The 12,789-nt window shown below is 39.4% G+C and overlaps 1 protein-coding gene across 1 annotated transcript in view; it reads right to left on the bottom strand.

Annotated features, from left to right (window-relative positions):
• Nucleotides 1–12,283, bottom strand: part of AKR1D1 (aldo-keto reductase family 1 member D1) — a 64,488-nt gene extending 52,205 nt beyond the window's left edge. Inside the window, exon 1 of the mRNA XM_026725040.2 lies at nt 12,034–12,283. Within this exon, the coding sequence (XP_026580825.1) occupies nt 12,034–12,129 (96 nt within the window). The 5' untranslated portion in view covers nt 12,130–12,283. The remainder of the gene's footprint in view (nt 1–12,033) is intronic.
• Nucleotides 12,284–12,789: the final 506 nt, after the last annotated feature.

Genomic DNA, 12,789 nt, shown 5'->3' with positions numbered 1-12,789 from the left:
TAGGCAACACATGTACAGACTAACACTGCTCACCACTAGTCAACTCTTCCCCAATGCTACTACACCTCCTAGTACTGTTCCTCCAACTGTTCCTCATTGTGAGTAGTGCTTCTGTACTCGTACTTTTTGACAAAAGTATCTCTTTCTGGGTGCTTCAGGCTGTCTTAGTTCCACAGAGTCCTCCCTCTGCCCCATGAACCAATGTCACTACCTCAGCTGTCTCTCAGCCCAGTTTTTATAGCCCATGTTGCTGTGGGGAGAGGACAACAGCAACAAAGGTGCTGGTCATTTTCTAGGCAACCTGCCCTTTCGTGCCCATGGTTGCGTGAACTGATTAACCAGTGTTGCAAAAAAGCTCTGGGTATACACAATCATCCAAACTGAGTTTGCACAGCACACTGAGCCACTAGTTTGTTTCTGGACCCAGGCAAACCATGTTATTTTGAATTAAATTATTTTATCACAATCAGATGCTCTTTTGGTTGACTGGGCTTCAACTTCCATAATCTTCTGCCTCCAAGGTATTTGGAGAGCAGCAAGGTGGGGAAAGTTGATATGTAATTTATAATGTATTTATTTTATAATGTTCACATGTTGCTCTATCTCAAGGCTCTAGTCCAAGGGTCTTCAAACTTGGCAAGTTTAAGACTTGTGGACTTCAACTCCCAGAATTCCTGAGCTAACATAAGTGGAGGTGGAATTCTGAGAGTTGAAGTCCAAAATTCTTAAAGCTGTCAAGTTTGAAGACCCCTTGCTCTAGACTGATCTAAGATAAGTTGAGTCCCTTCCCCTTCCCCTGGTGATGTGGTTAAAGATGCAGAGAATAAACTAGCCCTTCAAACTAAGCTATGGTTTCTTGAACTTCGGTATATTTGTTTTGTAACCAGTTATTCAGGCTACCAGATGTGAGTTTGAACCATTTGGTTGACAAAGAAATAATGCGAGTTTTCTGTATCTCAGTGATCTGAAATGCTATCAGAAGTGGTGCTTGCAATGGTACTCATTAAGCCTTTCTCCAACACTTTGAGGAGATGATGGAAGGTGTATTTGTTTTTCTGCTTTGTCTGCAGTCTGCAAAGTTAGAAGATTGTGGATTGACCCTTTAGCCCAACAGGAGGAATTTTGGAGGAACAAAACTATTGGCACTGGCATGCCATCACATACAAGGAAGCAGTAGGGTGTATATTGCCTCCTCTTTGTCTGTCACTCAGGAAACTCCCTAAAGCAAAAAGCAAGTAACTCAGTGGGGTTAGGGATAGGGAACCACAGGGAACCTGATATCCATAATTACTGTAAAGTCTGTATTAAGTTCCCCCCAAATAAGCTAGACATTCCATCATTGGTCAGATTCAGTGTGTGCAAAACAGGAGGAAATGGACCTCCACAATATGTGTCAACCACCACTCTTATTCCAATTACACCACAGTTGGGTCTGACAGCCTCCCAACTTGCTTTGCTGAAGATGGGAGGATTTAAAATACGGCACCTGGCAACCCATCCAGGTATCCCGAATTGTTTTCTGTCTGCCCAGGAAGTTGAAAGGACTGATTTCAAGGAGACTGTGAGACTGTCTATGTCATATGGATAGAAAAACAGGTTAGAGGCTCTTTTCCTTGTGGTACCCTATCAGATTTCTCTGATAATAAGCGAATGCTTTCCAGATGTGAAGAATTATATCCTTTGGGGTGTCTCTCATCAGAATCATGCCATTTGCTGTACTTGGCAATGAGAAACAAAGAGAAAACCCAGATGTCTACCTTTGATCCTGTTAAACTGCAACGAAGAGCAATTTTTCACCATAACTTCTCTGATAGCCCTTTAATTATTTGAGAACAGCAGTACTATCATACATTAATCATCCGACTTTCTGAACAGACATATCCAGTTGTTGTTTTTTCAAATCCTTCACCATCATACAACATTAATTTCTCCAACCTCCTCCTCACTAATTAGATACCCAAAGTAGGATTTATAATGTGAAACTGTTAATAGGACAGAACAGAGTTGGAAGGAACCTTGGAGGTCTTCTAGACAGCTAAGAAAGGAAATCTTATACCATTTCAAGCAAATTGTTGTCCAATCTCTTCATAAGAACCCCCAGTGTTGGAAGACCCACAACTTCTGCAGGCAAGTCATTCCATTGATTAATTGTCCTAGCTGGCAGGAAATCTCACCTTAGTTCAAGTTGATTTTTTTTCTTAATTAGTTTCCATCCATTGCTTCTTGTCTTGCCTTCAGGTGTTTTGGAGAGTAGGTTGACCACCCCCCTTCTTTGTGGCAGCCCCTTAGTTATTGGAATACTGCTGTTATGTCACCCTTCATGTGATCTGAATACTATAGTTTAGTTCTGTTGTGGTCTATTGAAAATTTATATTTATAATGTTGAAATGTAGTTCAACTTCTACAGTCTTCTGTGAGCATTTCTTAACCAATTCCAAAATGGAAAGTCTGAAGAGAGCCTGGGATGTGTGTAAGCATCCCATGTTATTTAGAACTTGGGTGATCAGAACTGTACATTCTGTTCTTGCCCATGTGAGAATGGGGAAAATGGCATTAAATAATCACCTGAAGACAACCTCTTAGCCACTCTGCTGATACATTGTTTTTCCACTACCAAGCAGATTCCATAAAAAATATCACTCACCACAACAACAGGGCTAAGAATCCTGAAACTCAGAAAGAATTGCATTGGCATATCAGAGAACAGACATTTGCTTTGAATGGTAAAGAACATATTTTGGGAAATGGGGGAAAATCTCACTGATGGTAAGATGGAATCAAAACTGAACAAGCAAAATTCAGCAAATCAATTAAGCAACTGACTAATTCAATAAATGTTTTTTGGGGCTACCTAAATGGGAATAAAACTGCACGTCACTTACTTGAAAAGTAGGCATTTCTGACATTCAAAAATAGCTGGTGGGCTTTGGAAAAGGAATAATCTCAATCAAGAAAAGCAATAGATTTCTCAAATAAAAATCAGGAAATGTTTTAAAGATTGACATGTTGAGATACTCCTGGAATATAAACATAGTGCTCAGCCTATTCAGAGGCTGCATTTTAAATATTGGCATTTGATGTTTACTTCCAATTGTCATGACTGTTAAGAGCCAATCACCTCTGTCAATCCTTCTAACATCATAGAAGGAAATATTTGGCATTGTTGTTGTTGTTATTGTTAATCACAAAGTTATGTCTGACCCATCACAACCCCATGGACAACGTTCCTCTAGGCCTTCCTGTCCTCTACCATCTCCCGGAGTCTATTTAAGTTCACGTCAACTGCTTCTGTGACTCCATCCACCCACCTCATTCTCTGTTGTCCCCTTCTTCTATTGTCCTCAATCTTTCTCAGCATTAGGCTCTTCTCTAGTGAGTCCTTCCTTCTCATTAGGTGACCAAAGTATTTCAGTTTCATCTTCAGGATCTGGCCTTCTACAGAGAATCAGGGTTGATCTCCTCTAGGACTGATTGGTTTGATCACCTTGCAGTCCAAGGGACTTGCAGAAGTCTTCTCCAGCACCATAGTTCAAAAGCCCTCAATTCTTTGGCACTCCGCCTTCCTTATGGTCCAACTTTCACAGCCATACATTGCAACTGGGAAAACCATAGCCTTGACTATACACACTTCTGTTGGCAGGATGATGTCTCTGCTTTTTTGTATGCTGTCTAGATTTGCCCTAGGTTTCCTCCCCAGAAGCAAGTGTCTTTTAATTTCTTGGCTGTAGTCCCCATCTGCAGTGATCTGGGAGCCCAGGAAAATAAAATCTGTCACTACCTCCATTTCTTTCTCATCTGCCAATCTGCCAATCCCTCTAACATCATAGAAGGAAATATTTGGCATAGGTTGCTTTAATTGTATAGAGGTAGTAAGATTAAGAAAGTATATATGTGAGTGTGGAATTTTCCTTCTCCACTTTCACCGCAGCACCTGATCCCAAATCCGATGTGAATTTGTTCTTTGGCTTCCAGTAAAAACCTTCCCCGGTTTTAAAGGCAACAGATCAGCCAATAGATATTAAGAGCAAATAGCAGAGAAGAGCAACAAAGGTAATAACAAGTCTGGTGGCTGCACTGGATGATGAATGTTTATTGAATGTTTAAGGTAAGCACATATGTCTAGCCCAGGGGAGTAAAACTCGATTTCATTGAGGGCTGCATCACAGTTGTGTTTGACGTAAGGGGCCAGGGTAGGCATGGCCAACTTGGCATCACTCATGTCGGGAGCGTCTATGGTGGCCCAAGTGCTCTGCCAGCAAAAAATGGGCTCCAGAGCTCCATTTGCATCTGCGATGGCCTCCTTCTGCCCTCTGCCAGTGAAACGGAGCTCAGGGGCCACACACAGATGAAAACCCTCTTCACTGGTAGAGGGTGGCAGGAGGCCACTGCAGATGAAAACAGAGCCTGGGAGGCTGCACGCAGTGCTCCCGAGCTTCATTTTTGCTGGCAGAGGCACCATGGACCTCTCCTTTGCTGTTTCTAGGGTGGCCCCTTGGACCAGATCTAAGTGCCCCACAGGCTGGATTCAGCTCCCGGGCCTTGAGTTTGACACCTCTGGCCTAACCTATCAAAGAAAAGGATGAGGAGTGACATGAAAGATGTTTTCCACTAATTAAGGGGCTATCTCAGAGAAGAGGGGGTGGACTTATTCTCCAAACCCTCTGAGGGCAGGATAAGAAATAATGGGCAGAACATTGTGAAGGAGAGATCCAGCCTAGAACTAAGGGAAAATTTCCTGACAGGGAGAACAATTAATCAGTGGAACAGTTTGCTTCCCAGAGTTGTATCTTGTTTCTGTCCTTTGTAGCTTCTTTTCCTTTCCCTCTTCCCTCTCTTCTTCTCTCTCCCCTTTTTATTCCCTTTTCTATCTGATTCTCCCTTTTGTGATCCTCCCTTCTGCTTCTTCCTGATATTATGATTGCTTTTCAAATTACTCTTTTTGGGGGTTGTTGCTTCAATGCTTAAGTTTTTATCTCCCTTTCCCCCCTTTCCCTTTTTTACCCTGCTTAAAATTGCTTGGTCATTAAAGGTGGCTTCTTCTTTATCCCACCCTTCTTGTTCTGCCAAAAGTCAGTTTTGAACTGTTGTAAAAACATCCCAATAAAGAGGAACCCAGACAAACCACAAACAATAATTCTTACTTAAGATCCAGAAGTTTATTTCGTGAGCAATTTGAAACATGAATAGCCATCATAGCATTATTTATATCAATTACCCATTACAACGAGGTCCAAAGACAACAGTTAGATCCAACAAGGACTAGCTACGGCCAGTGGCCCCGAACTCATCCCAAGAGATTCTTTTTATACTTTTCTGCACTCATTTCACAACTTTCTTCCTTGTTCTTTCTTACTGAGAGTCTCCACATATACCCATGTACATCTCAAATCTCTACCCACCAGCTACTTTCAGGTCCTTATTTCTTGTGGTTTCATCCTTCTATGTCCAAATATGTTTATGAAGCTACATACTTTGCCAAATCATGTTTCACATTTAGCAATGGCTCAGCAGGATTACAAATAGTTCTGGTACATTTTGAAATCATCCTATCTAAAACTATCATGTCTCTTTATTCTGGGGCTTGCTATCATCCAAACTCCTTATTGAATCTGATAGATATTTATCTTTCTCACAGAACTTTTTCCAGAAGTGGGATAATATTAGAGTCAATCAAACTTCCAATGGCAGCTATTGTAGAGACCAGTACCTAGAGTGGAGAAACACATCCTCTACTCTTCAGCCACTTACATTCTTAAAATGGGAGGCAACCATTGTGTCCTTTTTAAGATTGAGAAATCACTGAGCTAATTTTTCACAACAGGTACAAGGTATTATTTTCCCTCTTTGTTAAATAACATTAACAAATCTCCTTGTATACATGATGGTTTCCTCAGTGGATCTTTGTAAAAGAACGACTGCCTTCTGTTCCATGCTGGAGATGCAATATATTATAAATGGAATATTAGCTTTTATACATGTGCATTGCTAGCTACATTAATTCTCTTGTGGATAGTTCATAACCATTGGTTTGGCAATATAAGCAAGGTGAGGAGAATAAGCTTTTAAAGGTAGAATTCAGCAAAACTAAGGGTATTACCCTTGGTCCTGGCTGCTGACCTTATTGTGTGCCTGTAATTGCTGTTTTTGCTTAGAACCAGAATTACCAGATTGTTGCTATTGCTAGAGAAAATGATGCAGGATAACTGGAGCATGTGGACTCCCAGAGAAGAGGCTGAAAACATCCATAGCATCCAAAGATCAGAAGTATAGAGAACATGGCTAAGATCCAGAGAGAGGTTGGAAGAATAGTAATCTAGTTTGGCAATGGACATGTAGATTAATCAATCAGATCAAAGATTGGCAGCGGGATTCCTAAGCACCTGACTGTTTTCCTCCATTTCTTCTTCCCTACTAAGATAGTAGTTGAGAGTAGAGGAGAAGAGGAGGAGGAAGAGAGGGAGAGCCAGAAGCAAACAGAGTGTTATGCTATCAAGCCAGAGCTCCCATTGTCATGATTTTTCCCCATCCTCCTTCTGGGCCTCAGCCAAATCCTCTATTTTTGTCCCACGGCAGACAAGTTGAGGGGGAGAGCCTAGAGGTTTTCTAACAGGGAGAAAAGAACATCTTATAAGTGGTATTCCAAAACCTGTAGGTAATCTGCCACATACCATAATAATTTGCAACCATTGCCGAGATCAGTTATTTTGTAAACAATTTTATAGTACAATTGTTTGCATTGCAATAGTGGTGAATATCTGTAGCTCATGTGTAGGATGAGGGTGAAGGTTCATTCTCTGAGCTTGTGGGCTGGTTTCTGAATTACCAAGTTAGGAGTTTAAACTCTGATGAAGATGTTAACTAGCCTGCAGAACAAAATGTTCAGAAACCAGACCAACAGCTGGGAGAATGAATCTTCACCTTCAATTGTTTGCATTGCTTGGGAAATTCAGGATTATCCTCAGAAAGCCTTTTCTTAGTTTTCCAGTGCTACAATGATCTCTGTCAGTCTCCCTCTGTCTGATATAACTAAATCAGTTAGGCTCAAGTCTAACTTTAAAAAGCCTGATTTATGTGTACTGGTATTATTGCAAGCTCTCTTTCGCCTAACCACACACTGGAAAACAGACAAGCTCAAGGGCAAAATCAATGCTTCTCTTAATGACTCCATATAGTCACATTATTATAGCCTAGCAAACTACTCAGAGTTCTCATACAATTCATTCAAATGACATTTGGGGCAATGACAACTGAGGTTCTCAGTCAACAGAGGCTATTGCCATCTCAAGAGATCCCCACCTAAAATACTGTTGAAATTGACAGTGGAGTCAATTTCCCTCTAAGGAGCAGAAAGGAGGGGAACTACCAGTGCTCCCCAATCTATATATTGACAGTGATTAGATCAGTAATTGAATCTTCAAAGTTTGGATCTTTTATGATTACCAGTACAAGTGTGAAGGCTCTATGAAGGTTGTTTCCACTCTCTGTGACTTAGAGCTGCCATAGAATACTCTGCTAAATTGGATGTTGAATGCATATGGTATTTCCCTTTATCAATGTTCAATAAAATATCATCAAAGATTGGTAACTGAATGACTGGGCTGATCAATATCCAAAGGAGCAACATTGGGGCTGAGAAAAAAACCTCAATGAACAATGACCTCATTTTTCTTGGGTTCAACCTTTACTTTTTTCTCTCAAAGATGCTTTTTCAAAAGGCAACTGGACTTTTGGGTTTTTCTTTGAAAATTTTTCATTTCTCACCTAAGACACTTCTTCAGCTCTGAGTGGATGGTGTGGAATGGGAGGATCTATACTTCTTTTTTTTTTTGAAGATTTTATTGATTTTTAAGAACAAACATAAACAAACAAAACATAAAAACATAAAACATCTTTTTTGAAAGCAGCATAATCCTGGGTTACATGTCTTTGTACAGACACAAATTCAAGTTCATGCTCATTTTTATATTCCATTCCATATCTTATTACTATTCTACATTTTCTATATAGCTTCTTCCCTCTTTTCACTTTCTTAATTTTATTTTGTTTATTTCATCTCAATTCAGATCATTATACTTATATTCTTTGTCTGTCCTTTCAACTGTCTACTATCTTTTCTCATTAAACAAAATTTCTCCTGTAATCACTGATTGGAGTATGATGCCTTTATATCTTTCTCCTAAAATATAACACTTAAGATATTATATAACTTTCATTCGGATTCTGCTTGGTACATTCTAAAGCTACACACTGTATTTTGAAAAAAAAAAATTATAAATATATAATATAATTAAAACAACAATCCATTCCAATTCAATTCTATCATTAATATTAATATTCATTTAAATCTTAACATTTTACACATTACTTTTCAAATAAATATCATACTTCTATGGGAATGCTTATATACTTTCCATAGTTAATTCCCCCCCCTTCACTTATATTTTATAAAGCATTGAGTAATTAAAATGTTCCCGTTCCTTCCTAATTCAGTTTTCTCATTTATTTTATTTCATTTATTTTATTCACAAAAGTTTCACTAAATTACACTGAGTATTTATCCCTCTTTTTAATCATATGTTGTTTCCAATTTTCTAACATTGTTTCTATTACAAATATAACAATACAATCTTATGTACTTTCACAGAATCCCTTTTTCAGTTAAATTTTCACCCATTATCTCTGTATCTCTTTATCGATGTAAAGAAATAGGTCCTGTTTCTTTACATCTTGCTCCAAACCTTTGTAACTCCTCTTCCTTTCCTTCTTCCCTCTCTTCTTCTCTCTCCCCCTTTTACCCCCCTGTCTCTCCACCTCCATTTCCCTCTTCTGTATTCCCCTTTTCTGTTGCTTTCCAACATTATATCCACTTTTCAAATTATTTTTCCCTTTTTTGGCTGTTTTTTAAGTCTTAAATTTTCCATTCTCTTTCCCCCCTTTCCCCTTTCTTCCCCAGATAGAGTTATTTGTTCATTAAAGATGGCTTCTTCTTTGTCCCCATCTTCTTGTTGCGCAGTCTTGTCTTTTCTTTTTAAACAAATTTTATTGATTTTCAAAAACAATACACAAACAAACAAACATAAAACATAAAAACATAAAACATCTTTTCTGAAAGCAGCTTGATCCCAGGTTACATCTCTTCATACAGACACAAATTCAAATTCATGCTCATTTTATATACCATTCCATATCTTATTGCCATTTTACATTTTCTATATAGCTTCCCCCCTCTTTTAACTTTCTTAGTTTTATTTTATTTATCGCATCTCAGTTCAGATCATTATGCTTATATTCTTTGTCTGTCCTGTTTCCAGCTGTCTATTATCTTTTTTCTTTAAACAAAATTTCTCCTGTAATCACTGATTGGAGTATGACGCCTTTATCTCTTTCCCCTAAATTTATAACACTTAGTATAGTACATAACTTCCATTTGGATTCTGCTTAATACATTCTAAAGTTACACACTATATTTTAAAAAGAGAAAAAATTATAAGTATGTAATATAATTAGAACAACAATTCATACCAATTCAAATCTATCATTAATATTAATATTCATTTAAATCTTGAACATTTTACACATTACTTTTCAGTTAAGTATCATACTTCTTTCATACTTCTTTACATCTTGCTCCACACCTTTGAAGCTTCTCATCCCTTCCTTCCTCCCTTGCGTCTTCTCTCTACCTTTTTTACCCCCTTGTCTCTCCACCTCCATTTCCCTCTTCTGTATCCCCCCTTTCTGTTGCTTTCTAACATTATATCCACTTTTCACCTTATTTTTCCCTTTTTTTAGATCTTAAAGTCTCCATTTTCTTTTCCTCCTTTCCCCTTTCTTCCCCAAGTAAAGTTACTTGTTCATTAAAGATGGCTTCTTCTTTGTCCCAATCCTCTTGTTGCTCAGTCCTTTCTTGTAGTTTCTCATAGGTACAGATCGCCATTTCTAAGAATTGAAAAAGAGAGCCAAGAGAGCCCTTCCCTTCTTGTGCCTCTTCTTTATATTTTTTAAATTCCATTTTCAGTTCATCCAGAAGTGATGCCATTGCAAAAAAATTTAAACAACCACCCAATTGTTTTTAGTCATTCATATATAATATCCAAAAGTCCAAAAGTCACCAAGCAATCCAAATACACATAAGCTGTTTCTTTTTACACTTTCTTCTTTTTTCACTTTCTCTTCCTGGGGTTACTATTTAGTTACAAAGTTCCAGTTAAAATGTATTTTTTAGAAGTCTTATTGAGATTTTACTTTAGATTCTTTTGAAGTCTAGGCAGTCTCCTCCCTCCAGATCCTGCCCTTATTCTTTTCCTCTCCCTTCCTGCTTATAGGGGAAAAAAAATTAGTGTTCAGAAATCTTTATTGTCCCTTTGGCATTTAATTATATTTTCAGCTTAATTGCCTATTAGTGCCAAAGCAGATTTTTCCGATTTCTTATTCAGCTCTCTTCATTGTCAGTGGAAGGAGAGAGGAAGAAAAAAAAACTTCCCCTTTTCACTTTCATTCGCTGCTTCCAACTCTTCTTTGGGAGCGATATTATCTTTTATAAAATTTAAATTCCAGGTTGTTGCTTTTTAACCCGGTCAGCCAAAACTTTCACTTCTTATCTTCCTCCTGCACTTTCTTTTCCAGTTGAGTTCTTCTTTGAAGTGGCCATTTCTGACCACCGCTCCTACTGCCTTCGGGAAAAGGGAGTTTGACTAGCTGAGGAGGAGATATGCGGTTCTCCTTGACCCTGCTGGTGATCTCCCCCTTCTTCACCACCTCTACGGGGTGGCTTAGCCCCAAAGCCAGCTGGCTCAGGGCACTCCAGCAGTGAGCCCAGGCAGAAACCACGCACGATTGCGGATTCCTGCCTGCCTCCAAAGCCCTGCAAACTGGAAGTCTGGGAGGATCTATACTTCTTGCAGACAGCTGGTCATTGGCATTCTTTTAGAGAGTCATTAAGACCATCTGGAGGTTTATCTATGTCATCAGGGTCATTTGAGTAGTGCAAATGGGTGTGGAGCCTTCTTGGAACTGTTGGGCTGGAGATGAATGATGTTGTATCCCGAGGGCTGTTCAGTTTTGACATAGATGGCCTCTTTCAAACCAGCAGTTCTCTCTGTTCAAAATGTGGACTTCCATTCCCTACCATTCAGTCAGAGCTGAAGAAGCTTCTTGGATTAGAAGCAAAACATCTTCAAAGAAAACCAGAAAGTCCAGTTGCCTCTTGAAAAACCAGTTTGGGGACAACCATGACCTGGATGACTGAGAATCTCCATAGACATCTCATTTTGTTTTCTATCCAGGCCCCAAGATCCTCCAGGCACCTCAAAGACCTACCCAAGCAGATTTCCCCCAGAAGCTTCATGTACAGGTAGTCTTTGACTGACAATTATTAGTTTAGAGACTGTTGAAAGTTACAACATTGAAAAGAGTGACTTACGACCATTTTTCACACTTAGCAACAATTGCAGCATCCCTGTGGTCATGTGATCAAAATTCAGCCGCTTGGCAACTGGCTCATACTTATCATGGTTGCAGGCTCAACATATGATCACTTTTTGTGACCTTCTGACAAGCAAAGTCAATGGGGAAGCCAGATTCACTTTACAACTAACTTAACAACTACACTGACAAACCACACCCAATTACAATAAGGACTAAATTGTGTGGTGGTACCTTGGTACTCAAACTGCTTTGAAACTCATCAGTGCATTTTGACGTGAAAATTTTGTTCCAGTAGTCATGGTTTGTTTGTTACCAAACACACAAGCTAGAACTTGTCATTGTTGGCTGTTTTGTGACTTGCTACATTATTCCTTATGGGGAAAATTGGTCTGGCACTCGTTGTTTTTGGTACTCATCCTGCCTCCAGAAATCAATTAACTATGAGTACCAAAGTACCATTGAATAGCATTTTATTTCTGAGTAGAGGAAGCAAATTACACCAAGTCAAATTAGCTCCCATATCAGATAAAGCAAGCTAACCAAGTAAACGTTGCATGGATCTTATGCCCAGGAACATGAAAATCAGTAAATAAAAGGTTATCTTACTTTTTCAATACCTGTGCTGGTACCAAGTCCAATCACTGGGATAGTGTTTCCGTCATTCAGTCTCAAACGGTGGCTTTGAGCAGTAAATTGGTTCATGGTGGTGCAAACAGGGCTTCCTGTAATTTTTCTCCTGCGCTTCTGCAGCCAAACTCCCCAAGGAAATGATATGTCTTCTATATATGGCTTGGGTACGTTCTTTCTTGGCAGAGGGTGCACGAGAACAGGAAAGCCCTGCGCAAATAACCTGTTGCAGAACTCTGAGCAAATATTTGCTGACATTGGTGGCCTTGGCATTGCATTGGCAGAAATGATTGGGAGGCGATTCCCTTCTGCAAGGCAAAGAGTGTTCACCCTCAAAAGTACAGCACTTTTGAAATACAGCCTTTAGGTTCTAAGTGACTTGGATGTATGAAGATTGTCGATATGACAGAAAGAAAGGCAGCTACAGTAAAGTTTTAGCCAAGCCCTTTGTAAATCTTATTTTATCATCTGCACTGAATTTCTAGCATGAACAGCTGGGGAGTGATTGTGGCTGATAGCACTAGCACTAGCATTTAGATCAGGAGTAGGCTTCTGGGGGTTCACAAGGGTTCAGGAGAGCCCCTAGCTAAGATTCTTCTAAGATTCTGAGAACCCCCAAATCCCACTCCTGGTTGGTCCTGCTCCAGGGTGGGATTCAAATTTTTTTAACAACCAGTTCTGTGGGCATGGCTTAGTTGGTGGGCGTGGCTTGGTGGTCATGTGATCGGGTGGGCA

Source organism: Pseudonaja textilis, chromosome 5 (genome assembly GCF_049901715.1).
Source record: "Pseudonaja textilis isolate UNSWEBS1 chromosome 5, rPseTex1.2, whole genome shotgun sequence".
In the NCBI taxonomy this organism is placed as follows: domain Eukaryota; kingdom Metazoa; phylum Chordata; class Lepidosauria; order Squamata; family Elapidae; genus Pseudonaja; species Pseudonaja textilis.
This window is presented reverse-complemented; position numbering and strand designations above follow the sequence as displayed.